This window comes from Myxocyprinus asiaticus, chromosome 11, assembly GCF_019703515.2.
Source record: "Myxocyprinus asiaticus isolate MX2 ecotype Aquarium Trade chromosome 11, UBuf_Myxa_2, whole genome shotgun sequence".
Classification (NCBI taxonomy): domain Eukaryota; kingdom Metazoa; phylum Chordata; class Actinopteri; order Cypriniformes; family Catostomidae; genus Myxocyprinus; species Myxocyprinus asiaticus.
Window position 1 is genome coordinate 47038385 of NC_059354.1, and position 26616 is coordinate 47065000.

At 41.0% G+C, this 26616-nt stretch overlaps 2 protein-coding genes across 2 annotated transcripts in view; one reads left to right on the forward strand and one right to left on the reverse strand.

The window, feature by feature from the left end:
* Window positions 1-16631, forward strand: part of LOC127448414 (STE20/SPS1-related proline-alanine-rich protein kinase-like) — a 104649-nt gene extending 88018 nt beyond the window's left edge. Inside the window, exon 18 of the mRNA XM_051710915.1 lies at window positions 13138-16631. Within this exon, the coding sequence (XP_051566875.1) occupies window positions 13138-13212 (75 nt within the window). The 3' untranslated portion in view covers window positions 13213-16631. The remainder of the gene's footprint in view (window positions 1-13137) is intronic.
* Window positions 16632-22619: 5988 nt separating this feature from the next.
* LOC127448422 (beta-1,3-galactosyltransferase 1) overlaps window positions 22620-26616 on the reverse strand; it is a 28586-nt gene continuing 24589 nt past the window's right edge. Inside the window, exon 3 of the mRNA XM_051710927.1 lies at window positions 22620-24345. Coding sequence (XP_051566887.1) covers window positions 23097-24089 — 993 coding nt within the window. The 5' untranslated portion in view covers window positions 24090-24345 and the 3' untranslated portion in view covers window positions 22620-23096. The remainder of the gene's footprint in view (window positions 24346-26616) is intronic.

A 26616-nucleotide genomic window follows, 5' to 3' on the forward strand; every position in this document is an offset into this window, starting at 1 on the left:
TCAATCATTGTTTTGAGGAATGAAGGCTCAATGCTTGAAACTACCAAAAAACTGAAGATTTTATTACAAAGGTGTACACTACAGTCTTCAAAGACAAAGGACAACTGACTCTAACAAGGACAGAAAGAGATGTGGAAGGCCAGATGTACAACTAAACAAGAGGATAAGTACATCAGAGTCTCTAGTTTGAGAAATAGACGCCTCACATGTCCTCAGCTGACAGCTTCATTGAATTCTACCCGCTCAACACCAGTTTCATGTACAACAGTAAAGAGAAGACTCAGGGGTGCAGGCCTTATGGGAAGAATTGCAAAGAAAAAGCCACTTTTGAAACAGAAAATCAAAAAGAAAAGGTTAGAGTGGGCAAAGAAACACAGACATTGGACAACAGATAATTGGAAAAGAGTGTTATGGATCTTAACCCCATTGAGCTTTTGTGGGATCAGCTAGACTTTAAGTTGCGTAATAAGTGCCCGACAAGCCACATCTACAGGAAGCGTGGGGTGAAATGTCACCTGAGTATCTGGACAAACTGACAGCTCGAATGCCAAGGATCTGCAAAGCTGTCATTGCTGCACGTGGAGGATTTTTTGATGAGAACTCTTTGAAGTAGTTTAAGAAGTTTTGAACGTGTGCTGAGTGACTCCAGTCAGGCTTCCTAAGCAACCAATTGGCCCGTTGCTAGGGTGGGTAGAGTCACATTGGGTTAACCTCCTCGTGGTCACTATAATGTGGTTCTCGCTCTCGGTGAGGTGCGTGGTGAGTTGTGCGTGGAGGCCGCGGCGAATAGCGGGAAGCCTCCATGCGCGCTAGGTCTCCGCGGTAATGCGCTCAACAAGCCACGTGATAAGATGTGCAGATTGACGGTCTCAGACGCAAAGGCAACTGAGATTCGTCCTCCGCCACCCAGATTGAGGCAAGTCACTACGCCACCATGAGGACCTAGAGTGCATTGGGAATTGGGCATGCCAAATTGGGGAGAAAAGGGGTGAAAAAAAAGGTTCTGAACATTTTTGTCAAATTTTAATAGTAATTTTTCATGTTATTAATGTCCTGACTATACATTGTGATCTGTTGAATGCCACTTTGGTGAATAAAAGTACCAATTTCTTTTCATACGAGCAAAATCTGTACATTATTCCAATCTTTTGGCTGCCAGTATATATAGATATACAGTTGTGCTCAAAAGTTTGCATACCCTTGGAGAATTGGTAATATATGTACCATTTTTAAAGAAACCATGAGTGAGCAGGCAAAACACATTTCTTTTATTTCTTAAGGGATTCATATTCAACTGTAGGTTATAACAGAATGGCACGATCATAAAACAAAAATGAAATGACCCCTGTTCAAAAGTCTGCATACCCTTAGTTCTTAATACTGTGTATTGTCCCCTTTAGCATCAATGACAGCATGCAGTCTTTTGTAATAGTTGTCTATGAGGCCCCAAATTATTTTAGGTGGTATAGCTGCCCATTCGTCTTGGCAAAATGCCTCCAGGTCATGCAAAGTCTTTGGTCGTCTTGCATGAACCGCACGTTTGAGATCTCCCCAGAGTGGCTCAATGATATTAAGGTCAGGAGACTGTGATGGCCACTCCAGAACCTTCACCTTTTTCTGCTGTAACCACTGGAGGGTCAACTTGGCCTTGTGCTTAGGGTCATTGTCGTGCTGGAAAGTCCAAGAGTGTCCCGTGTGCAGCTTTCATGCAGAAGAATGCAAATTGTCTGCCAGTATTTTCTGATAACATGCTGCATTCATCTTGCCATCAATTTTCACAAGATTCCCCGTGCATTTAGAGCTCACACATGCCCAAAACATCAGTGAGCCACCACCATGCTTCACAGTGGGGATGGTATTCTTTTCACTATAGGCCTTGTTGACCCCTCTCCAAACATAGCACTTATGGTTGTGACCATAAAACTCTATTTTGGTCTCGTCATTCCAAATTACAGTGAGCCAGAAGCTGTGAGGCATGTCAAGGTGTTGTCGGGCATGTCAAGGTATTGTAAGGTATTGTAACCAGGCTTTTTTGTGGCATTGGCGCAGTAAAGGCTTCTTTCTGGCAACTCGACCATGCAGCTAATTTTTGTTCAAGTATCGTCATATTGTGCTCCTTGAAACAACCACACCATCTTTTTCCAGAGCAGCCTGTATTTCTCCTAAGGTTACCTGTGGGTTTTTCTTTGTATCCCGAACAATTCTTCTGGCAGTTGTGGCTGAAATCTTTCTTGGTCTACCTGACCTTGGGTTGGTATTAAGAGATCCCTGAATTTTCCACTTCTTAATAAGTGATTGAACAGTACTGACTGGCATTTTCAAGGCTTTGGATATCTTTTTATATCCTTTTCCATCTTTATAAATTTCCAATACCTTGTTACGCAGGTCTTTTGACAGTTCTGCTTCCCTGCTTCCCTTCTGGCTCATTATCTAGCCTGCTCAGTGCATCCACGTGAGAGCTAACAAACTCATTGACTATTTATACACAGACACTAATTGCAATTTAAAAAGCCACAGGTGTGGGAAATTAACCTTTAATTGCCATTTAAACCTGTGTGTGTGTCACCTTGTGTGTCTGTAACAAGGCCAAACATTCAAGGGTATGTAAACTTTTGATCAGGGCCATTTGGGTGATTTCTGTTATCATTATGATTTAAAAAGGAGCCAAACAACTATGTGATAATAAATGGCTTCATATGATCACTATCCTTAAATAAGGATAATTTTTTTTTTTTTTTTTTGCATGATATATTTTCAAAATCAATGCCAAAATTTCACAATTTCTGCCAGGGTATGCAAACTTTTGAGCACAACTGTATACAGTTGAAGTCAGAAATGTACATACACCTTAGCCAAATACATTTAAACTCACAATTCATGATATTTAATCATCGAAAACATTCCCTGTATTAGGTCAGATAGGATCACTACTTTATTTTAAGAATGTAAAATGTCAGAATAATAGTAGAGATAATTATTTATTTCAGCTTTTATTTCTTTCATCACATTCCCAGTGGGTCAGAAGTTTACATACACTTTGTTAGTATTTGGTAGCATTGCCTTTAAATTGTTTAACTTGGATCAAACGTTTTTGGTAGCCTTACACAAGCTTCTCACAATAAGTTGCTGGAATTTTAGCCCATTCCTCCAGACAGAACTGGTGTAACTGAGTCAGGTTTGTTTGCCTCCTTGCTTGCACATGCTTTTTCAGTTCTGCCCACAAATTTTCTTTCAGATTGATGTCAGGGCTTTGTGATGGCCACTCCAATACCTTGACTTTGTTGTCCTTAAGCCATTTTGTCACAATTTTGTAGGTATGCTTGGGGTCATTGTCCATTTGGAAGACCCATTTGCGACCGAGCTTTAACTTCATGGCTGATGTCTTGAGATTTTGCTTCAATATATCCACATACTTTTCCTTCCTCATGATGCCATCTATTTCGTGAAGTGCACCAGTCCCTCCTGCAACAAAGCACCCCCTCAACATGATGCTGCCACCCCCATGCTTCACGGTTGGGATGGTATTCTTCGGCTTGCAAGCCTCACCCTTTTTCCTCCAAACATAACGATGGTCATTATGGTCAAACAGTTCAATTTTTGTTTCATCAGACCAGAGGACATTTCTCCATAAAGTACGATCTTTGTCCCCATATGTACTTGCAAACTGTATTCTGGCTTTTTTATGGCAGTTTTGGAGCACTGGCTTCTTCCTTGCTGAGAAGCCTTTCAGGTTATGTCGATATAGGACTCATTTTACTGTGGATATAGATACTTGTCTACCTGTTTCCTCCAGCATCTTCACAAGGTCCTTTGCTGTTGTTCTGGAATTGATTTGCACTTTTCGCACCAAACTACGTTCATCTCTAGGAGACAGAATGCTTCTCCTTCCTGAGCGGTATGATGGCTGCGTGGTCCCATGGTGTTTATACTTGCGAACTATCTTTTGTACAGATGAACGTGGTACCTTCAGGCATTTGGAAATTGATCCCAAGGATGAACCAGACTTGTGGAGGTCCACATTTTTTTTTTTCTGAGGTCTTGGCTGATTTCTTTTGATTTTTCCCATGATGTCATGCAAAGAGGCACTGAGTTTGAAGGTAGGCCTTAAAATACATCTACAGGTACACCTCCAATTCAGTACACATCCTATCAGAAGCTAATTGGCTAACCGTCTAAACAATTTTCTGGAATTTTCCAAGCTGCTTAAAGGCACAGTTCCCTATCTGTCACTCACTCGACGTTGGTGTCGATGTAGTGACACTAGGGGTCACTCTTGGGAGCCCGAGACACCTCTGGTCTTTGATAAAAGGCCAATGAAAATTGGCGAGTGGTATTTGCATGCCACTCCCCCGAACATACGGGTATAAAAGGAGCTGGTATGCAACCACTCATTCAGATTTTCTCTTCGGAGCCGAACGGTCATGCTCACTGAGCTGAATACTACTGTTCATTCACCTGCTGGATCTGACGGCGCATTTCAGCGGCTTCTCCCTCCTCTGCACTGGTGCACTGCAGAGAACGCCCCTGGGCGCCTCGGCAGAAAAACTAGAGAGTATATTTTCTGAAAGAGCATTTTTCCCCTCTAAAAGAGTATATATTTCTCTAAAAGAGCGCACACACGGAACGTCTTTTTAAAGACGCGTCTTTTTAAAGATGCTTTTCCGATTGTGTGTTATTCCTGGTTATGCTCGTTATTTCTTGCCTTCTAACAGTCACGATCACTGTCTTTCGTGTCTGGGCACTGCTCACGCGGAGACAGCGTTCGTGGATGGTCACGTTCTCATTGCGAGAATATGTCCATGGCAACGTTGCGGTCGCGGCTCGCCTTCGTAAGAAAGCGAGCCACCCCAGAGGCTCCCGCCTCGGTCCTTTTACCCACGGGTTTGAGGCCAGCGCGGCTAGCACTGGGGGCGATTTGGGGACCCCAATGGGACCGCCTCCGCCGGGTATCCCCCCGCGGACCTCCCATTCCCCAGCACGCTCGTCTTCCCCGATCGGGCTTCCGGGTGAGTCCGCCGGCTCGTCTCATGGCGAGTTCGACCTCTTATTCGGAGCCCGCGAAAGTGATGAGCTCTCGAGCACAACATCGGAGAGCGGGCTCATCCAGTCGGAAGCCTCAGCTGGGCTCCTCCCTTCGGGGTCGATCGCCCAGTCACAGGCTGACGCGGAGATGACGACATGCTTTCCCGGACAGCCGCGAGCGTTGGTTAGAGTGGATTTCACCGCTCTTCCCTGAACCCTCGCGGCTCTGTGATTGGTTCCTGGGCTCGCGGCGCCGCTCAAAGCCACGCCCCGCCCCTGTTCCTTTCTTCCCGGAAGTGCATGAAGAGCTGACAAGGTCGTGGGAGGCACCTTTTACTGCCCGGTCCCGATCTTTTCAGCTTCCCCGCTCTCACTACCCTCGATGGTGGGGCGGCCAAGGGTTATTCGGCAATCCCCCGGTGGATAAAGGCGCTCGTGGTGCACCTATGCCCGCAGAGTGCCGCCACCTGGCGCGGGTGCCCAAAGCCCCCGTCCAAGACCTGTAGGTTTACGTCGTCTCTGACGGTCAAAGCCTGTGGCGCTGCTGGACAAGCCGCCTCCGCCCTGCACGCCATGGCTCTACTGCAAGTCCGCCAAGGCGCTAAAGGAACTGCACGAGGGTAGTTCCGCCCCGGGATTGATGCAGGAACTGCGCTCGGCGACCGACCTCACTCTCCGAGCGATGGAGGTCACGGCGCGGTCTCTCGGGCGGACGATGGCCACACTAGTGATCCAGGAGCGCCACCTTTGGCTCAACCTGGTCGAGATGGGTGAGGCCGACAGGACACGATTCCTTGCTGCCCCCATTTCGGCGACACCGTCGAGGACTTTGCACAGCAGTTCTCGATGGTAGAGCAGTAGATGGATGCTAGCCAGCTTATCCTGCCCCGGCGTGGCTCAAGATCCCGCACCCCATCTACTCATCGCCGAGGGTGTCCCCCTGCGGTGACTGCACCGGCTCCGCCGCAGCCCGCCCCTCCGGCCCGGCCCCGGCATGGAGCCCACTGCAGGAAGCCGATGCCACCCGTCTCACAGCCGGCACCGAAGAACCCACGGAGGTCTTCGAAGCGCCCCTGAGACGGGCGACCCAGGGACAACGAAACCCGCTGCTCTGGAGCTGGTAAGCAGATCTCCATCTTTTTGTTACCTTTTGCATTTAATTGCGCTGCATGCCCAAGTGGCTGCAGTACTCAAGAGCTCCGCAAGAGTGGTTTCCTTGTTCCCTGGGTCACATATCCGGTGTGTACGGCTGGCATCACGACCACCGTCCACCACTCCATTTGGCAGGTTGGCGCTCAGCGGCGGTCTCCCGCCCTGAGCGCCCTGCTGTGGCACAAATCCGCCCCCGATGTGACAGTCTCCACGGGTCATGAGGACAGGCCTCTTCCTCCCCCATCCCAGGCTGTTCCGGGGGTGGTCACAAGGAGCCAGGTAAGTGCTTCGATGTCCTCGGACTCAGCACGGCCACGATGTGGTGTGGCACCTCAAGTTCCACCCCGCTGCGAGGCCCCACCCGCCGGTACATCCGATGACATTGTCCCTTTGGTCCCCCTTGCGCGGAACTTGGACGCATGGCTTGCGCTTTCCAGTCTGTCACGAGGGCTGGTCCGGACCGTCCGACTCGGCTGCGCGATTCACTTCGCCGGGCATCCGCCCAGGTCCAGCGGTGTCCACTTCACCTTGGTGAAAGTCGGAAACGCTGCTATCTTGCGTGGAGATCACTACCCTCCTACGGAAGGACGCGATAGAACCTGTCCCTCCAGCCGAGATGAAGAAGGGGTTTTACAGCCCCTACTTCATTGTACCGAAAATAGGCGGTGGGTTGTGGCCAATCTTGGACCTGTGAGTACTGAACCGGGCCTTACACAGACTCCCGTTCAAGATGCTGACGCAAAGACGCATTCTAGCGAGCGTCCGGCATCAAGATTGGTTCGCGGCGGTAGACCCGAAGGATGCGTACTTTCACGTCTCGATCCTTCCTCGACACAGACCCTTCTTGCGGTTCGCGTGCGAGGGTCAGGCGTATCGGTACAAAGTCCTCCCTTTCGGCCTGTCCCTGTCTCCTCACGTCTTTACGAAGATCGCAGAGGCTGCCCTTGCCCCGTTAAGGGAGGTGGGCATTCGCATTCTCAACTATCTCGACGACTGGCTAATCTTAGCTCACTCTCGAGACGTGTTATGCGCACACAGGGACCTGGTGCTCTCACACCTCAGCCGACTAGGGCTTTGGGTCAGCTGGGAAAAGAGCAAGCTCCTCCCGGTTCAGAGCATCTCTTTTCTCGGTTTGGAGTTGGACTCAGTCTCCTTGACGGCGCACCGTACGAACGAGCATGCCTAGTCAGTGCTGGCCTGTTTGAAGGCGTTCAAACAGAAAACAGCGGTTCCACTGAAACTTTTTCAGAGGCTCCTGGGGCATATGGCATCCTCGGCGGTGGCCACCCCGCTCAGGTTGATGCATATGAGGCCACTTCAGCACTGGCTCCAGACTCGAGTCCCGAGACGGGCATGGCGCCACAGGACACACCGCGTGGCCATTACGTCTGTCTGTCACCGTCTTTTCAGCCCTTGGACCGACCTCTCGGTTCTACGAGCAGGTGTTCCCCTAGAACTGGTCTCCAGGCGCGTCGTGGTCGCGACAGACGCCTCCAAAACGGGCTGGGGCGCTGTTGGCAACGGGCACGCAGCCGCCGGCCTCTAGACGGGTCCGCGGCTGCGTTGGCACATCAACTGCCTCGAGTTACTGGCAATTCTGCTCGCCCTGCAGAGGTTCCGGCCGTTGATCCAGGGCAAGCACGTGCTAGTTCAGACAGACAGCACGGCAGCGGCAGCATATGTCAACCGCCAAGGTGGTCTGCGCTCCCGCTGTATGTCACAACTCGCCCGCCGTCTCCTCCAACGGAGTTAGCAGCACCAAGTCGCTGCAAGCCACTCACATCCCGGGCAACCTCAACACTTCGGCGGACGCGCCGTAACAACAGGTTACCCTCAAGGGAGAGTGGAGACTCCACCTTCAGGTGGTCCAGCTGATTTGGAGTCAATTCGGTCAGGCACAGGTGCACCTGTTCGCCTCCCAAAATCCTCCCACTGCCCGCTCTGGTACGCCCTCACTGAGGCCTTCCTCGGCATAGACGCGCTGGCATACAGCTGGTCCCCTGGCATTCGCAAAGATGCGTTTTCCCCCAGTGAGCCTGCTCGCACAGACCCTGTGCAAGGTCAGGGAGGACAAGGAGAAGGTCATCCTGGTAAGCACCCTACTGGCCTGCCCAGACGTGGTGCTCGGACCTCACGCTCCTCGTGACAGCTCCCCCCGGGCAAATTCCTCTGAGGAAGGACCTTCTTTCTCAGGGAAGGGACACCATCCGGCACCCGCGCCCAGACCTCTGGAATCTCCATGTCTGGCCCCTGGACGGGACGCGGAAGACCTAAGCTGTCTCCCACCTGCGGTGGTAGACACGTTCACTCAGGCTAGGGCTCCCTCTACGAGGCGCCTGTATGCCTTTAAGTGGTGTCTGTTCGCTAAGTGGTGTTCTTCCCGTCAGGAAGACCCCCAGAGGTGCGCAGTCAGATCAGTGCTTTCCTTCCTGCAAGAGAGGTTGGAAGGGAGGCTGTCCCCTTCCACCTTGAAGGTGTACGTTGCTGCCATAGCAGCACACCATGACGCAGTCAACGGTAAGTCCTTAGGGAAGCATGATCTGATCATCAGGTTCCTAAGAGGCGCCAGGAGGCTGAATCCCTCCAGGCCGTGCCTTGTTCCCTCATCGGACCTCTGTAGTTTTTCAGGGTCTACAGAGAGCCCCCTTTGAGTTTTGCAGTCAGCCGGGCTTAAGGCACTCTCCTTTAAGACTGCCCTCCTGACTGCGCTCACTTCCATCAAGAGGGTAGGTGACCTGCAAGCATTCTCTGTCAGCGAAACGTGCCTGGAGTTTGGTCCGGGCTATTCTCACGTGATCCTGAGACCCCCGACCGGGCTATGTGCCCAAGGTTCCCACCACTCCTTTTAGGGACCAGGTGGTGAACCTGCAAGCGCTGCCCCAGGAGGAGGCAGACCTAGCCCTGTCGTTGCTGTGTCCGGTGCGCGCTTTACACATCTATTTGGATCGCACGCAGAGCTTTAGAATCTCTAAGCAGCTCTTTGTCTGCTTTGGTGCACAGCGGAAAGGAAGCGCTGTCTCCAAGCAGAGGATCGCCCACTGGCTCATTGATGCCATAACTATGGCATGTCTCACCCAAAACATGCCGCCCCCGGTAGGGCTACGAGCCCATTCTACCCGTGGTGTAGCGGCTTCTTGGGCCCTGGCCAGAGGTGCCTCTCTAACAGATATTTGCAGAGCAGTGGGCTGGGCAACACCCAACACCTTTGCAAGGTTCTACAACCTCTGGGTAGAACCGGTTTCGTCCCAGGTAGTGGCACGCAACAAGCGGATAAGCCCGGGATAGCCGGCCGGGTGTATCGCTTGCACATAGCGCCTTCCACCTCCTTTTGAGCTGAAGACGTGCGCTGTTAATTCCCAGTAGTGTTCACAAAAGTTGTTCCCTGGTTGACTTCCTCCGAGCCCTGTGGCAGTCGAGTATTCGGAGAGACTCGCTGCTGGCCCAGTACACGCGCTAACTAAGAGCCCGGTTCTGGGGTAGGTGCTCCGCATGTGGCGGTTCCCTGTAAGGCTATCCCCATGCGATCTATATATTCCGCTAGTTCATTTCCCTACTGGCAAACTGCGTCTTCCTTGGGCAGAGCCCCTCAGTCTCCATGTTGTAGTACCTCCTCCCCCATTGGGCAGGATCTACCTTGAAGGCTCTCCACATGGTTGGAAAGACCATGTGATGTATTCTTCCACTTAAATATCCCCCCCTCTCTTGGGGCGAGGTGTGGTCTCCGCGGTGTCCTCCCCTTGGGAGGGACACCCCCCGACTAGACCTGGCGGCCCAGTCAGATAATCCCCCTTCTTTTTTAGGGAGTGGAAAAAGAGAAGGGGAAAGAGGCCACGACTGCGTTAAGCCTGTCTCTATCTCTGGGTAGTCGACTTGTCCCCAAAAAGGGCCGTTCGACACTCATAACTGTGTTGGGGGAGGTTACGTGTCAACCTGGTGCGCTGGCTATGAGGCACACAGCAAGTCTGCCCACCACACACCGCCAGTTCACGTAACACAGTTCAGCCTTGTGGCGTTTTGTATAGGGACCCCTAGTGTCACTACATCGACACCAACGTCGAGTGAGTGACAGATAGGGAACGTCATGGTTACTGGTGTAACCTCCGTTCCCTGATGGAGGGAACGAGACGTTGGTCCCTCCTGCCACAACGCTGAACTACCCGCTGAAATGGCCGGACCTTATATCGGCTCCTCAGCGTAAAACCTGAATGAGTGGTTGCATACCAGCTCCTTTTATACATATTATATATATGTTCAGGGGAGTGGCATGCAAATACCACTCGCCAATTTTCATTGGCCTTTTATCAAAGACCAGAGGTGTCTCGGGCTCCCAAGAGTGACCCCTAGTGTCACTACATCGACACCAACGTCTCGTTCCCTCCATCAGGGAACGGAGGTTACACCAGTAACCATGACGTTAACTTAGTGTATGTAAACTTCTGACCCACTGGAATTGTGAGATAGTCAATTAAAAGTGAAACAATCTGTCTGTAAACAGTTGTTGGAAAAATGTCATTCACAAAGTAGATCTTACAGTTTGCTAATATTAAATCTGTGGAGTGGTTAAAAAATTAGATTTAATGACTTCAGCGTAAGTGTATGTAAACTTCTGACTTCAACTGTATATATAGTGTATATCAAGGCTGTGAATTGATTAAAAATTAACTAATTAATCAAAATTTTCTGTGACTAATCGTGATTAAATTATGGTACATAATACATTCCAACAAATGTTAATAATCATCATAAATATATTTACTTTATGCTTTGTCTCAAAGAACTTGCAAGAAATTGGTTAGTCATAATTTATTTTAATTATTTAAATATTTACATGTAAAAAAAAAAAAAAAAAAATATATATATATATATATATATATATATATATATATATATATATATATATTAAATACACATTTTTTTAATTCATTTTATTTTTTTTAGAGTTATACACATTTTATAAGTATTAATATTTGAGACAAGTATATGTATACATGCCATACAATCAGTGGACATGCAGTAAAAAAAATTCCACTGGAAAATTTTGCACAATTTGTAATAACAATAGGATCAAATGGGCAGATTTAATTCATATCAAACTTTAATGGAAAGAGAAAATTAAGTGTACATTGCCAGTGCATAATTAGACACTGTACAGTACATACAGATATAAAACATATTGAATGCTGAAGTTTATTATTTTCTTTGGCTGAAGTTCAGTCTCAACAAGTATACCTGGCAGTAGCTTGTTGAACAGCCTCGTCCTTCTCTGTGTTTATTATGGCCAGGACATGCGTCACGCGCAATGAATTAGCTTGCACTGCTCCACACAATCAGTTTCAGTGTGAGGATGTGCAGTTGAGTCAAGTGAGTACCTCCTGAAAATGTATATATGCCAGTGTTAGCCACAGAAAGTGGGGAAAAACATTGGTGAAATTTTGCCCATTGTTCAAAAGTGCCTGGGTTTATTCCTGGCAGGCAGCAGATGCCCTAACCCCGCCCCCCACCCAACTCGGGAACAACTCGGGAACAACTCGGGAACAACTCGGGACACCTCCCTCCTATTGCGTGAAGTTTATGGAAGTAAAAACATAAAATAAAATAAAAGAGAAATTGTTTAGAAAATCATTTTAGTGATGACCACTTTAAAAATATTAATATAATAATGATAAATTATATTGTTAATGATATCCAGTATAATGAGAGAAACTTGAGGGTACTTGTGCCTGACCAATGGGGCTGTAAGGGTACAAAAAACAAAAAAGGTTTTTATGTTACTGGTGTAACATACAAACAGTTGATACACTGCAGATCTGTCTTCTTCTGCCATCAGTTTTTGACCTCAGAGACACGCACGCACACACATGTAGAGATGTTGTCAGGCCCTCAACAGCTGATAGTTTCTGCGTCTCCTCCACAGAAACAGGCGGCAGAGAGCGAGCGAGTGATTTTCTCCAGACACTCTACCTGTGTGTTACCAGCGATAAGCTGATCTGCTCACTGCCCAGTGCCAACCATTAATTAAACACTCGTCAAAGACACAAGTCCTCAATTTCTTCACTTTCTTCATCTTTTGCCATTCATTGCATAACATTCCTTTTCAACCTGATCTCATAGAATCACTTTACCTATATTTTTACAAAATTATCTTTACGTGCCTAGTACGTATAGCAGCAGTTTACTGGTGAAATGAACACTAGAGGCATTAAAACAACAATTACTTTTATTCACTTTCACACAAATCATGAGTAAAGCAGCAGATTATCAGTTCATAAACACTTTTTTTCTCACGTTTTTCATCCCACATTTGCTTTTCTGACACTATCGGTTAGGTTTAGGTTTAAGGTTTAGGGTAGGGAGGGCAGTTTTGTTGATTTAAACGAGCATTAACCTTACAAATATAATCTGTTTGAGCAAAAATGTAACTCACTTTTAGCACCACACAGTGGACATTTCACCTCAGAACTGCTGCAAGACATGCAATGAACCACATAATATAATTTTGCAAAACTTTTGCCACAGTCACCTAATTTGTTTTAGATCGAGTTCCTTTTTGAGGTTTATTAGATATTAGCACAACAATAAGCTGCTCATTGCTGTGTTTTACAGCGATTTTACCATGGTACGTTGTGAAGCGTAATCTGAGCAATGCTATCCACATAATTTTTTAGCTCCGTACTGCTATTGTATGACAACAACTGACTTATTTGTGTCTCTTTTTATTTATTTGTCTTTTTTATTTAAGTAATTTTATGAGAAACATCTTAGATAAAGTTGATAGTTAAATGAAACATAGTAGTTAAGAACTCTTCTGAGCAACATCTGGGCAATACAATTTTCCCTGGTTTGTTTTGAACCCTGAACATTCCTTTGATTAATTTGTCAGAAATCATGTGGGCTGTGCTTTGTTTCAGCTACACTAACGGTGTGTATCTGTGTATCCGTACCTGTGTGTGTGTGTGTCTCCAGGTATCTGGCTGTGACAGCTCAGAAATCCCAGATGATGTGAAGTTGATTGGCTTTGCTCAGTTGAGTGTCACCTGATACACGTCTCCTTGCCACAGCAGAGGAAGAGGAGGAGTAGGATGACAGCGGCAACAAAGGGTGTTTCTGTTGGAAGGAACAGAACGCTACAGGAACCGGCAGGACAAGGGTTTGGCACCATGCTGAAGACCTCTGCTGCAAACGATCAATTCCTGCTCCCAGCGTTTCCTTTTTTCCCCCAAATCACCTGCAGTCTTTCTCAAGAATGTTTAAAACATAGCACTCTTATTCAAAACACGCACTGCAAAAATCATCTTCTCAATCAGTATTTTTGTTACGTTTTCCAGTAAAAAAGTATCTCAACATCTTTAAGACAAGATAAATTCACTTGAGAAGTAAAACTGAATAAGATATTAAAGACTTGTTTTCAGAGAATGTATTTAAAAACTAAAGGAATATTCCGGATTCAATACATGTTCAGTTCAATCGACTGCATTTGTGGCATAATATTGATTAACACAAAAATGTATTTTGACTCGTCCCTCCTTTTCTTAAAAAAAAGCAAATATCTGTGTTCCTGTCAGACACTTACAATGGAAGTGAATGGGGGCCAATTTTTGAACGTTAAAATACTGTTTCAAAAGTATAGACATTTACATTTACATTTATTAATTTGGCAGACACTTTTATCCAAAGCGACTTACAAAAAAGGAAAACATAAGTGAATCATCTTAAGGAGGCAGTGGTATGAAAAGTGCTGTATTACAAGTTTCACTAGCATCAGAATAGTATTCAAAACAGAATAAAGTGCAAAGTGCTTTTACTAGTGACTGGTTAAGTGCTCATGGAAAAGATGTGTTTTTAGTCTTTTTTGAAGACAGAAAGTGAGTCAGCTTCACGGATGGAGTTGGGAAGGTCATTCTACCAACGTGGTACGATGAAGCTGAAAGTCCTGGAAAGTGTTTTGGTGCCTCTCTGTGTTGGTATAGACACAAGACAAAAACAATGTGTGTGTAAACATGATTTTAGTGTGATAAAATCGCATACTAACCTTTTCTGTGTAAAGTTATAGCCAGTTTTACAACTTCGTTGCCATGATGATGTAATGTCAACAAACCCTAAAACCCTAAAATGACGATTTAAACAACTTTACAGCTCTAATAATAAATGAGTTTTAACAGAAGAATTAAAGTGCTTTTATAAAATGAAAAGCTTCACATTTCTACCTTTAAACACTCCAAAAATTGGCCCCATTCACTTTCATTATAAGTGCCTCACTGTAACCTCCATTTTTGCCTTTTTTTTAAAGAAAAAGAGGGACGAGTCAAAATGTAATCAACATTATGCCACAAATGCTGTCGACTGAGCTTAACTTTTATTTAACCTTAACATTCCTTTAAGTTAATTTTCTTACCCCATTGATAAATTATTTACATTTTGTTTTAAGCATAAATTTATCTTAAATATACAGTATGCTCAAAACAAGAATGAGGAAAGAAAATTAAACTTAATACTTTTTAGAGCACAAATGTATTATATAATGTACAATATTTATAAATAATAAATAAATACAATAAATACATTAAAACAATGATCAGTTATTACATAATTATTATTGAAATTGTAATATTTTTTACATTATAAAATTATTAAGATTATCAAGATAATAAAGTGAAAACAAGTATTACTATGCATATAATTTTTCATTATTTGAATCTGTTTTATGGATATTTTTACTGAGAAAATAAATATACAAAAATATGGATCAAGAGAATGATTTTTTTTTTTTTTTTTTTTGCAGGGCACAAATATACAAATCTGCTCTCTATTTGCAATGTCTTTCACCAAAACATTCCAGCACCCATTTCCCAAAACTCAAAGCAGGACTCCATCATCTCAGGAGGCAATAGCTAGTTTTTATTATTTATTATTATTATTATAATTGTTTTAATTATTGAAAAAATGCCTTCTAATGATTTTTCTGTTGTATGTATGTGGAAAGAGTAGCTTCTCTGGTGCGCAGATTGCAGACCAGAAAACTGACGTCCTCCCTCTGAATGTAAAAAGCACATTTTCATTATGAATGTTATTTTAACACATTTGAACTGTACTGTACATAGAGAAGTTCTGATGTCCAATGAAAAATAAGGGAGTCTTTTTTTCCAGCTTAAAGGATCAGTTCGTTCAAACATGGAAAGTCTGTCTTATTTACTCACCAACATGTTGTCCAAACCTGAATGACTTTCTTCCTTGGAACAAAAAAAGACAACTTTTTTTTACAAATATACTTGTCGCTCTTGTTCAATGCATTTACAAAGTATTGGGACTTGGGCTTTTAGGCTTCAAAAAAGATGTAAGAGCATTATAAAATTATCATAAACATTGTCCAAACAATACGTGCACTTTATTTAAAATCTTCTGATAGTTTTGTTTGAAAAACTGATTGAAATTAAAAGTTATTCACTGATTCTATTAAGTTCTATTCTATTAACAGCTTCTATTAAGAATATAGTGCATGTATGGACTACTGTTATGATGCTTTTTATCCTCTTTCACTTTCATTATTTGGAAAAGAGTGGTCAGAATATTCTTCAGAAATTCCCCCTTTTGTGTTTCATGTATGCGAAAAAGTCTTACAGGTTTGGAAAAACATTGTGAGTAAACGATAACAGAATTTTCCATTTTAAGTGAACTATTCCTTTAAATAGTTTAACAGGAGAGACTTTGAATGTTGCCATGTGCAAATTTACTGCATTATTATTTTCGGGACAGTGTCGATGCTTCAATGCTAGAGGTGCCTTGATTTTTTTAATCCGTGCCTAAGAAATGTAGGTAACAAGCTTGAAGCTGTTTAAAGCCGAATCTGTTTTGTGTTCTGCTGACACTGAGCAGGAAAAATGCTGCTTTTAAAAGCAGATGTACAGATAGTATTTTCACTGGTCAGTGGCTCGCATTGAAGTTAACAGCCGGTGCACTTTGATTTCATGCTGTGCAACGTACGTGCACCTGCATCTCCAAAGCTTTGACCTGGAGGAACCATCCAGATTTAACCCGTTTAAGCTTTATGTGACAAAAAGGTCATAACCACCACAACGCACACTTTAATCCTGATGTATTGTATTTAAAAAAAGCCTATTGATGATTACGTGTCATTTAAGCACTTAAATGTGTTTGGTTTTGAACCATGAATCTGTCTCTGATGCAGCTAAAGATGTATGAAGTATTTTGTAAAGGAAACTAAATGTAGTACTGAACGACAGAAAAGCCATCTGTGTGTCCAAAACAAATATAGTAGCTTGAAATATATTCTCAACCCAAATGTAAATAATGTTGATTAGAAGTAAATACTTTATTATGAATATTTAAGTTTAGTTGTGATTTCTATATACCATGTGTGTACCCCCCTAACTATTCAGCCCATGTTCCCTTTCCGTATCCAGAATATAAGATTTCTGCGAAAAAGCAACAAATAAAAAAGAATTGCTACTATTATAACATGGCTGTTTTGTGGGATAAAAGCATCATAAATATATCATCTCTTTCTGATATTATCTTTCAACTGCTCATTGTTTTTACTTTACTAAAGTGTATAATTAACCACTGGTAAGCCCGCAGAATAGATTCCATTGTAATCGAACCACATACTCATGAGATAGTAAAAACATGTGCAACTTACTGATGTAGATACTGACTGTCCACATGTAAACAGATGACCACAAACACTCTAATGGCAAAGCAGAACAGCTTAACGGCTTTTCCGTAGTAAAAAAGCTTAACGGACTATTCACGGTTCAATACAAGTTAACCCTGTAAAGCCTGACATATGAAAGAATTGTCAGAAAATACGAATTTTTTGACATTACACTGTTTTTAGTACCATTAGACAAAATATAAAAAGAAATCGAAAAAAAGTAAAAAGTAAAAGTTTTGCACATTTTTATTTATTTTATGTATCATATTTGACACATTATGCTTTAATGGTCATTATCCTCCTGAGGCACAGCAATTAATGTTTGTATAGGACATTTATTATTTAAATTTTTCTTAGCCTGCACATGCTACAGTGGTAAATCTTGGGGTATTATCAGAGGAGTCCCTGGGCTTTTCAGAGATGCCAAATGTTTGAGAGTTTGGCCATGACAACTTCCTCTCCTTGATCTATAAAATGGATTGAAATGTATCACAGTTTGATTCAGCACATCAAAATCAGAATGAATAAAATATATATATTTTTTTTCAATAAACAATATTTATCATATGTATTTTATGCACCAAACACTATATTGACATTTAAAAAAGGGAAATTGTAAAACTTATTTCGCTGTGTCTCAGGAACTTATGGTGAGATGACATCATAATAACTTGTAATGTAAAATAATGAGATCTTTATAATGACAGAGCACGCTGCATATATGAAAATACACAGAAATATTAGTTCACACTTTAAATATATCTTATAAAAAGTATATGTTAGAATTTTCAAAGCTCTGTGATTTTTTTGTATAGTGGGCATGAATGGAATGTAATGGTGATAGAGAGATATGCCTCAAAAGCCTTTTGTACCATATAATTATAGACAACATTTTAACCAAGCATAAGTTGCTTATATTCAGCAAATACTCATTTTAAAATATCAGTAACAATATAATCATTACTGTCACTTTTACTTTATTAAAATAAGCTGTCATTTATCACGCAAGTCCGCCACCATTTTAAATAGATCGATATAAACATTGAAACCACTTTTTTCACAAATAACCACTAGATGGTGCCATAAACATGTGAAACTTACATGCCATACGTTTATTTGGCTTTTCAGCTTGAACAGAGAGTGAGACAGGAGCTGTTAAACATCGTGTATCATATTTGATACACACAGCGTTACAGGGTTAAGCTCAATTGACAGCATTTGTGGCATAATGTTGATTACCACAAGAAATAATTTCATCTCGTCCCTCCTTTTCTTTAAAAGAAGCAAAAATTAAGGTTACAGTGAGGCACTTAAAATCGAAGTAAATGGGGCCAGTTTTTGGAGGGTTTAAAGGCAAAAATGTAAAGCTTAAAATTTTATAAAAACACTTACATTAACTCTTCTGTTAAAACTCATGTGTTATTTGAAATGTAAAGTTGTTTAAATCGTCATTTTAGGGTTTTAGGGTTTGCTGATATTACATCATCATGGCAACAAAGTTATAAAATTTGCTATAACTTTACACAGAAAAGGTTATTAAGTGATTTTATCACACTAAAATCATGTTTACATACATTTTTTTTTTTTTTTGTCTTGTGGCTATACTTTTGAAAAAGTGAGTATTTTAATGGTTACAGATTGGCCCTCATTCACTTCCATTGTAAATGCCTCCCTGTAACACAGATTTGTGCTTTTTTACAGAAAATAACTCCCTTTTTAAATGTATCAACATCAATCGTCCAAGGGCAGAAACATATTGCTATTTTATTTTTATCTATATATGCCATAGCCCTATTGCCCCGCTCAAGACTTGTAGTACACCCTAAAATGCAACACTGATTATTTGCAAAGCAATCTTCTGGTCCTATTAATAACATCCTTGATATGCACTACTAGGTTTAAATGATATGCATTTTTTTAAGCAATATTCACTGAAGGACACTGATTGCTGCTTTAAATCCTGCAATGACAACAGCATCCCTGGAAGGCTTTGCATAATAGACAACCCTTCCTGATTAAAAATCAGTTGTTATAAAGCACTGGCTCAGTCATGCCATATACCGACAATACCAAAATTCATTTGTCACGGTTGCTGACAGAAGTTGGCAACACCAGCATTTGGCACATCGCTAGCTGTCTGACCAGTCTGCCAAGTGGCACTGTTCGGCATGATCAGTGACTGGTGAATTCCAGAGGGAATGGAGGTGGGTTGGATATTTTGCTGGATGTAGCACATTTCTAGTGTCAAATTATTGAATGTGTTGAGGTAAAGGCAAAAAAAGACATCCAATTTAAAAGAACCACAAATGTTTGAGTGCAACATTGTTTTTGTTAAAACAATCAAGCTCATAAAATGTGCATTCATAATTTTTGTTTTTAATTATGTTTCCAAGCATTCAAACTTTGTTTAGAAAACTGACTGTTTTGTTAAACTTACTTAAGTCTGCACATTGCATATTAATGTGCAATGCTGCTTGTTGACCATAAACAGCCTACACCTGGGCTCATGGACTATATGACCTGCTGGAAAATACGTACCTGGTTGTAAAACTTGCATTACAGTGATTTTACCTCAGTTAAGTGTTTTATGCACGCCTCGCCTATGGTAAAGTCTTTGCAACTCATGGCCTCAGGTGGCTTATTGCTAATTAGGTCCGTGGGTCTTGAATGTAAATGAGCAAAAACATATAATTATAAAGATAAACATTTCAACAGAAAGCACACTGTTATATATTTTATGTAAAAAATGAACCGTATAATACAATAGTACCCAAGGGGACAGTATGTTAGTTATTGTTTTCAGTTAAATTTTAATGCCAACAACTCCAAACAATTAAAAAAAAGAACAAAATAATAATAATAATAATAATAAAAACATGTGAATCACATTTTGGCCTCAACTGAATCATATCCTAAGAAAATAAATCACTTTCAACTTTTCAATATGTTTCTCACCAAAGTGCTTCATTATATGCCACATATACACTGTGTTCCTTAAGCAGCAGTATATTCACTAGATGAAGCTTGATACAAAGTGATAATAACAAGTATCTTATATAGTACAGTTTACAGTCTTTTACAAGAAAAGCAATCATTTTTTCCAACATGTAAACAAAACTGAATCCAGGCGCTTTCACATAAATGAAGCAGTTGTTAAACATTGTGAAACTTTGTTTGAAACTTTTTAGTTAAAACTCTCACACTCACATTTGTACAATTGCATCCAACAGATACAGAATGTGCAGGCTCAGATGAAATCTGCAGACTTTTTTCACATTTTCTGCTCTGATTTGGGGGAAAATTTAATTTAAAGAAAGCAAAATGCATTAAACTAAGCTGAGTGTACTACACTTTTATTGTTAGCAAAAAGCACAATCAAAAATAGGCAAAATATTTTAAAGGTTAAGCATTTGGACCAAACTGAGTTTAGGGTGGGACTTTCTGGTTGTCCAGCCAATGGTGATTATTTTTGCTAATAAAATCTGTGCAGCTTTCTTGAGGGTTCTTCGAAATTCCGTGTGGGCCGGGTTATGTGCAAAGTAAAGTGAACTATCAAGGACATTCATTCAATTTGAAACCAAGTATACGTTTGCTGTGCATCTGAACCAAAAACAAACCATTATGTAGGATTTTGCAATAATATATGCAAAACCAGCAAGTTGTCGCTTCACTCTTTATTAACAGACTGGCACAATTAGAATATTAACATGATTAGAAAATGTCCCTAATAATTCTCATCCATGGGTTCTGGTGTTTTTAAATGGTTTAGTTCACCCAAACATGAACATTCATTTACTCACCCTCATGTGTTCCAAACTTCTGTGACTTACTTTCTTCTGTGGAACACAAAAGAAGGAATTCTAAAAATCATGTTGGTTACTTCCATGAAATTACAATGAATGAGGACTTCCTCTTTTTGTGTTCCAAGGAAGAAAGAAAGTAAAAAACTAAAACTAAAACTAAAAAAAATAATGACCAATATTTTTCATTTTTGGAGGGTGATTCTTGTGAAACCTGTCATAGAAAATGTCCTGGTCCTATTTAATATTCAGAATTTGCCAGGTCATATATATATATATATATATATATATATATATATACACACACTACTGGTCAAAAGTTTTGAAACACTTGACTGAAATGTTTCTCATGATCTTAAAAATCTTTTGATCTGAAGGCGTATGCTTAAATGTTTGAAATTAGTTTTGTAGACAAAAATATAATTGTGCCACCATATTAATTTATTTCATTATAAAACTAAAATGTAATAATTAAAAAAAATATATATATATTTTTTAAATTGATGACTTGGACCAAATAATAAAGAAAAGCAGCCAATAAGTGCCCAACATAGATGGGAACTCCTTCAATTCTGTTTAAAAAGCATCCCAGGGTGATACCTCAAGAAGTTGGTTGAGAAAATGTCAAGAGTACATGTCTGCAAATTCTAGGCAAAGGGTGACTACTCTGAAGATGTTAAAATATAACACAGTTTTGATTTATTTTGGATTTTGTTTAGTCACAACATAATTCCCATAGTTCCATTTATGTTATTCCATAGTTTTGATAACTTTACTATTATTCTAAAATGTGAAAAATAATTATAATAAAGAATGAGTAAGTGTTTCAAAACTTTTGACCGGTAGTGTGTGTGTGTTATATATATATATATATATATATATATATATATATATATATATATATATATATATATATATATATAATATAAATTACATTTGTGCATAAAGAAAATTAAGCTTACAGTACATTTAGGACCAATACATTTTTTTTGCATTGTGACATTATTTTCAGGACACTTAATTACATTTTAATACCCAATTCTTATTCCCGTAACACAACAGAATGTTTTGCTTTTGCAGTTCCCATTGTTTTCAATAATGATTCTCATTACTGTAACAGTAATTTTTTAATGTATTACAGCAAAAAAAAAAAAAAAACGATGCTGTTGTACAATTTGAAGTTGAAAGGCAGTACCAGGGAGTACTACTATGATGGATAAATACTTTACAATTTAAATAATACATATTTTTTTGCATTGCAGTAATGGGAATTGGGGGGTTATATATGCGAACTATCATGGAAATAATGTCACAATCAGTGTTTGGTTTAATCGGATTGAAAAATAATTTGTCACGGTAATCTAATTACTTTTTAAAGTCAAAAAGTAATGTAATATGTTACAATTTAATTTCTGTAATCAGACTACAGTTACTGATTTTCAATTAAATTAGTTACTTTTAAGTACATTACTTGGGTTACACATATTTATAAAATAATATTATTTGTTTAGACTACATTTAAAACATGAATTATGTTCATAAGTATGTCTTTTTGTGTTTCTGTGAAAGCTGAAGGCACAACAACAATGAACAAGGAGGAAATATAAACATTATTTTGAATTTATTGAGCAGAAAGACACATTTCTGTGAAGTGTTTTAGAAAATAACTTAAAAGTGTGGTTATTAGTAATGTGATTACATTAATCTGATTACAATTTAGACAAGTAGAAAGTCATTTATATCGTATCACTATTTTTATGGTAATTTACCCAACGCTTGTCACAATGTATGGTAAAAAAAAATATTTTGCCTGAAAAACGGCCTTCATTTTCTACAGGGAGTCCCCAAAAAACGATGCCACTATGTTTGATTGCTCAAATCTTAAAAATGCATCAAGGCATTTGCACGATTTTTGGCGTACTTCAACTTTTTGTAAGCAACAAAATGACATCACTGTGACGTCATCGTGAGGAACAACTTGCTACAAACAAATAAATAAGTAAATTGTTTAGCTACATTTTCAATGGCAGCAAACTTAGATGCTTCTCTTTCGCAATGTGTCCCCATTTTTTGGGCCAAACAATTTACAAATTTTTTTTTTTTGTTTACAAAAAGTCATAGAAGTACACCAAAAATCATGCAAATGCCTTTATGCATTTTTAAGATGTGAGCAATTAAACATAGTGGCCCTGTTTTTTTTTTTTTTTTTTTTTTTTTTTTTTTGATTACCCTTGTTCTTTTTGATTTTCAAGTAAAATAGGACCAGGACATTTTCTTGACAGTTTTCCTGAGAATCAGCCTATTCCTTTAAATGCACCAAAAGGATGTTAGTACTTCTAAGAAAGGTCTACTGTATGTGCTGTGCAAGTCTCAAGGCTCCTTGTCACATCTTTTGCTTTATGGTTTTAAAAAGAAAGGGCACAAATACACAACGTGTCCTCAGGCGTCTTTCACTAACACTTTAGATGCTTCTTGCTGGTCATGTCGTTCCAGATCCGGTGCATCTCCTCGGGCGAGATCTGGTGGACGGTTATGACCCTGCGGTATCTGCAGAGACTGTAAGCCATTTTCCAGTGATTGAAGCCACTGTTCTGGTACGGGTGAATACCCAACTTCCTCAGACACACCCCGACATAAACATCCTCGAGATGCAAGAGTCTAGTGTGCAAAGAAGTCTTGTAGATCAACTCTGCCACATCTGCGGAGAACACGTATCCCGTGCCCGAGCAGAACGGTGGGTATTTGCTCTCTGGATAAAGGTCTCGAGGCATGTACCATTTACTACGCATGTCCCGTATGGGTCCGCCATTGATGACGTAACCCGTGAAGTACCTCCGTCTGGGTTTGGTAGGCGGCTTCAAGAGTTTATACACCAAGTTATCCATGTTGACGAAGATATCGCTGTCCGTCTTCATCACATACTTGGCCTGGTTGCAGAAGGTCGCCACCCAACGCATTCCCATCAATGTTTTGAGCGTCAAATTGTGGTACGAGTCGATAAAATCCTCAACTACGATGTCATGAAAGATCTCGCTCTCTTGCTCCACCATCTGGTTGAGAACTCTATCCGTACTGCGTCCGAGAAGGAACAGCGTGATGATGCGAAGGTCGCTGAATGTGCTCTCGTCACCCCACGTCTCCCGAATGGCCTGGCGAGCGTCAAACTCCTTGTGCGTCGTTGTTATGAGGATAACGAGGAAGGGCACATTGGTTTCACACTTTTTAGGCTCGTTAATGATGAAATCAAAGGCATGGGGGTTTAACGGACGAGTCCTGATGTTGCTGAATGTCGCGTTGATGCTCTTGAGCACTTTCACCGTTTTATGCGCCGGCGCGGACAGCTGGCCGATGTAGGATGATGTGGAACGGGATATGCTGAGGTACCACAGAGCACTCGCCCAGCAAACAACTGTCAACACGTAGAGGCACGACACTTTTGAAGGCATTATGATGCATTTACGTGCGTTTGGAGCTGTAAATCTTGAATGGCTTTGAAGCCATTAGTGATGGTACCTCAGGCATACATACAGAATGCTGCATTTGTTCGGTGCTTGACAGTAACTGTTAGAAATGAATGGCTCCAATTGAAAAAAAACAAAAAAACAAGAGCAGGTCTGATTTGCTGTGTCTCCGCTTCGTCTGAAAATGGAGGGAATTTATCACAGAGTTTTGAATTCTCCCTTCGCTCTTCGGCATGTTCCACTGAAATTGGAAAAACAAAACAATAACATTTATTTTGAACCACACTAGACAGGCGTTTAGACACTACAGCCTGAGGACATTACTATATTAACATAATCATGTTATAGTTCACCCATTGAAGTAAATTCTGTCAATATTTACTCAACCAAACTCATATGCTGTTTTCTTTCCGTGAAACACAGAAGGAGATATTTAGAAGAATCTTTATGCAGCTGTTTTAACCTCGTGCGACCCCGCATCCACATGTGTGGATGTTGTATTTTGACTTTGCTAATCGCAACGCATAATTTAAATTAATTTAAACCGACTGAAAACTGTTCACAACACTACACTGTCATTTAAGGGTTAAAATTCTGGCGCACCGCATCACGTGATACAACAGCATGACGTTGATTTCAGTGAAGCGCTTCTACGGGCACAGTGCCAACAAAAGTGCATCTGGTAAGAAATCTATAAGTGTTTTGATTGAAATCTGTTTGGTTGTAAAGAGTACCGTCTCTTGTTTCGTTTGATTTGCCACTTTAAAAAATCTGTTCATTTTTTGTGCATTAGCACGCTGATAAGTCCACATATGTGGGAAAATGAGACATTATTCCCTCTAAAGTAAAAAAAAAAGTACTTGTTCTAGAACTTTTTTTTTTCTTGCTTGTTTATTAGGTGCTACTAGTTACAAATCAAAAGGGGAAATGGAAAATGCACACAGCAGTCACACTCGGGTTTCAGAAGGTTAAATACAATAACAATAAGTCTCTACAGCTCCAAAAAAGGATGAAAAAACAAAAAACTCCATGAAAGTATGATAAAAGTAGTCCAAATGGCTTGTGCAATCTATTTCAAGTTAGGGCTGGGTATTGATACAGATTTCCCGATTCGATTCTGATCCACAAGCTCTTGATTTGATTTGGTTCAATTCTATGCGCTTCCGATTCATATGGGTTTATTAAGTTATAATGTCCATTTTGCATACATATGCAAGAAATTCTCTCTTAGCTAATGCTATTAATTATACAGGGGACCTTCTAATTATGTATATTATCATTTGTTTTTCATAATTTTTGTCAAAATTTTGCTTTTTAAAAATGTTAAAATCCATGTATTCCAAATTCCATCAAGAAAACATCTTGAAACTGCATAAATTATATTGCATATATACTATATATATATGTAACCGGTCCTGCTCAATCCGCTCCAAACGGGATTTGAACTGGTGTCTCCAGCATGGGAGGCAGACACGCTAACGAAGAGGCTAAAGGATATAGCCCCTAGTGTCAGTCGCTAGTGCGCCTCTCGAGGAAAGGGGAGTGAGGTTTACACACACAGCACAGCTTTCACGTAGTACCAGCTGTATATATAATGTTACATGTTTATTGTTTACATGCATAATTTGTACTATTTACAAGTATTTACACTGATATGTAGAACAAGTGCTAAAACGGTACTGTCACTTTAAGAAAAGTGGCAGTTCAGCTCACAGAAATGGACAATAAAAGTTGGACTAAAATATTTTTGTAGACTATCAGACTTTTTGACCATTTTTTACAATAATAACACCAAAAGCCATTGGTTCTCGCAAGTTTCACAATGTCTAATATGACAGGATGCGTCTAAAGGCAGCATATTTAATTTGAGAGCTCCGTTGAGATTTTAAATGACTAATTTTTTGGTCTGTTCCTCAATTTAGCTATCATATGACTTCAGAAGACTAGGAATATATGGCGTGAATGCTTTTATGGTACTTTTAAGGTACTTGTTTTGTCACTTTGAGCCATGGTCACAACGGACTCGTTGTCTGGAAAAGAGCTGAGTGTAGATTCATTTTTCAAAAGTTCTCCTGTGTTCCAGAGGGGGACAAAATGACAGTATAAAGGTTTTAAACTAAAGAAGGGTGAGTAATTAATGACAGAATTTTAATTCTTGGGTGAACAATTGCTTTGATAGTGAAGGAAAGGATTCAACCAAACACAAGCAACTACATGGAAAATTCCTCCTGCTGTTACAGAGTAGAAATCTGACACCACAATGGCCTTATGACCCCCTCCTGACTACTTTCTTAGAAAGTCAGCATATTATGATTTGCATCTACTGGCATTGCATGAGTTTGTTCATGTAAGAAGGTACTGTATTAAAGAATATTTGCATCTGTTCTGTTTCTTGTATGAAAATTAGTTTTCAGCCGTTTAGACATTAGATAAGCTGCTTTGACTGCATATGGTGGCTTTGTGGCTGGATCTTTTGCTCAGTGGGGAAGATAACAAATCAGTGCATTTGTGG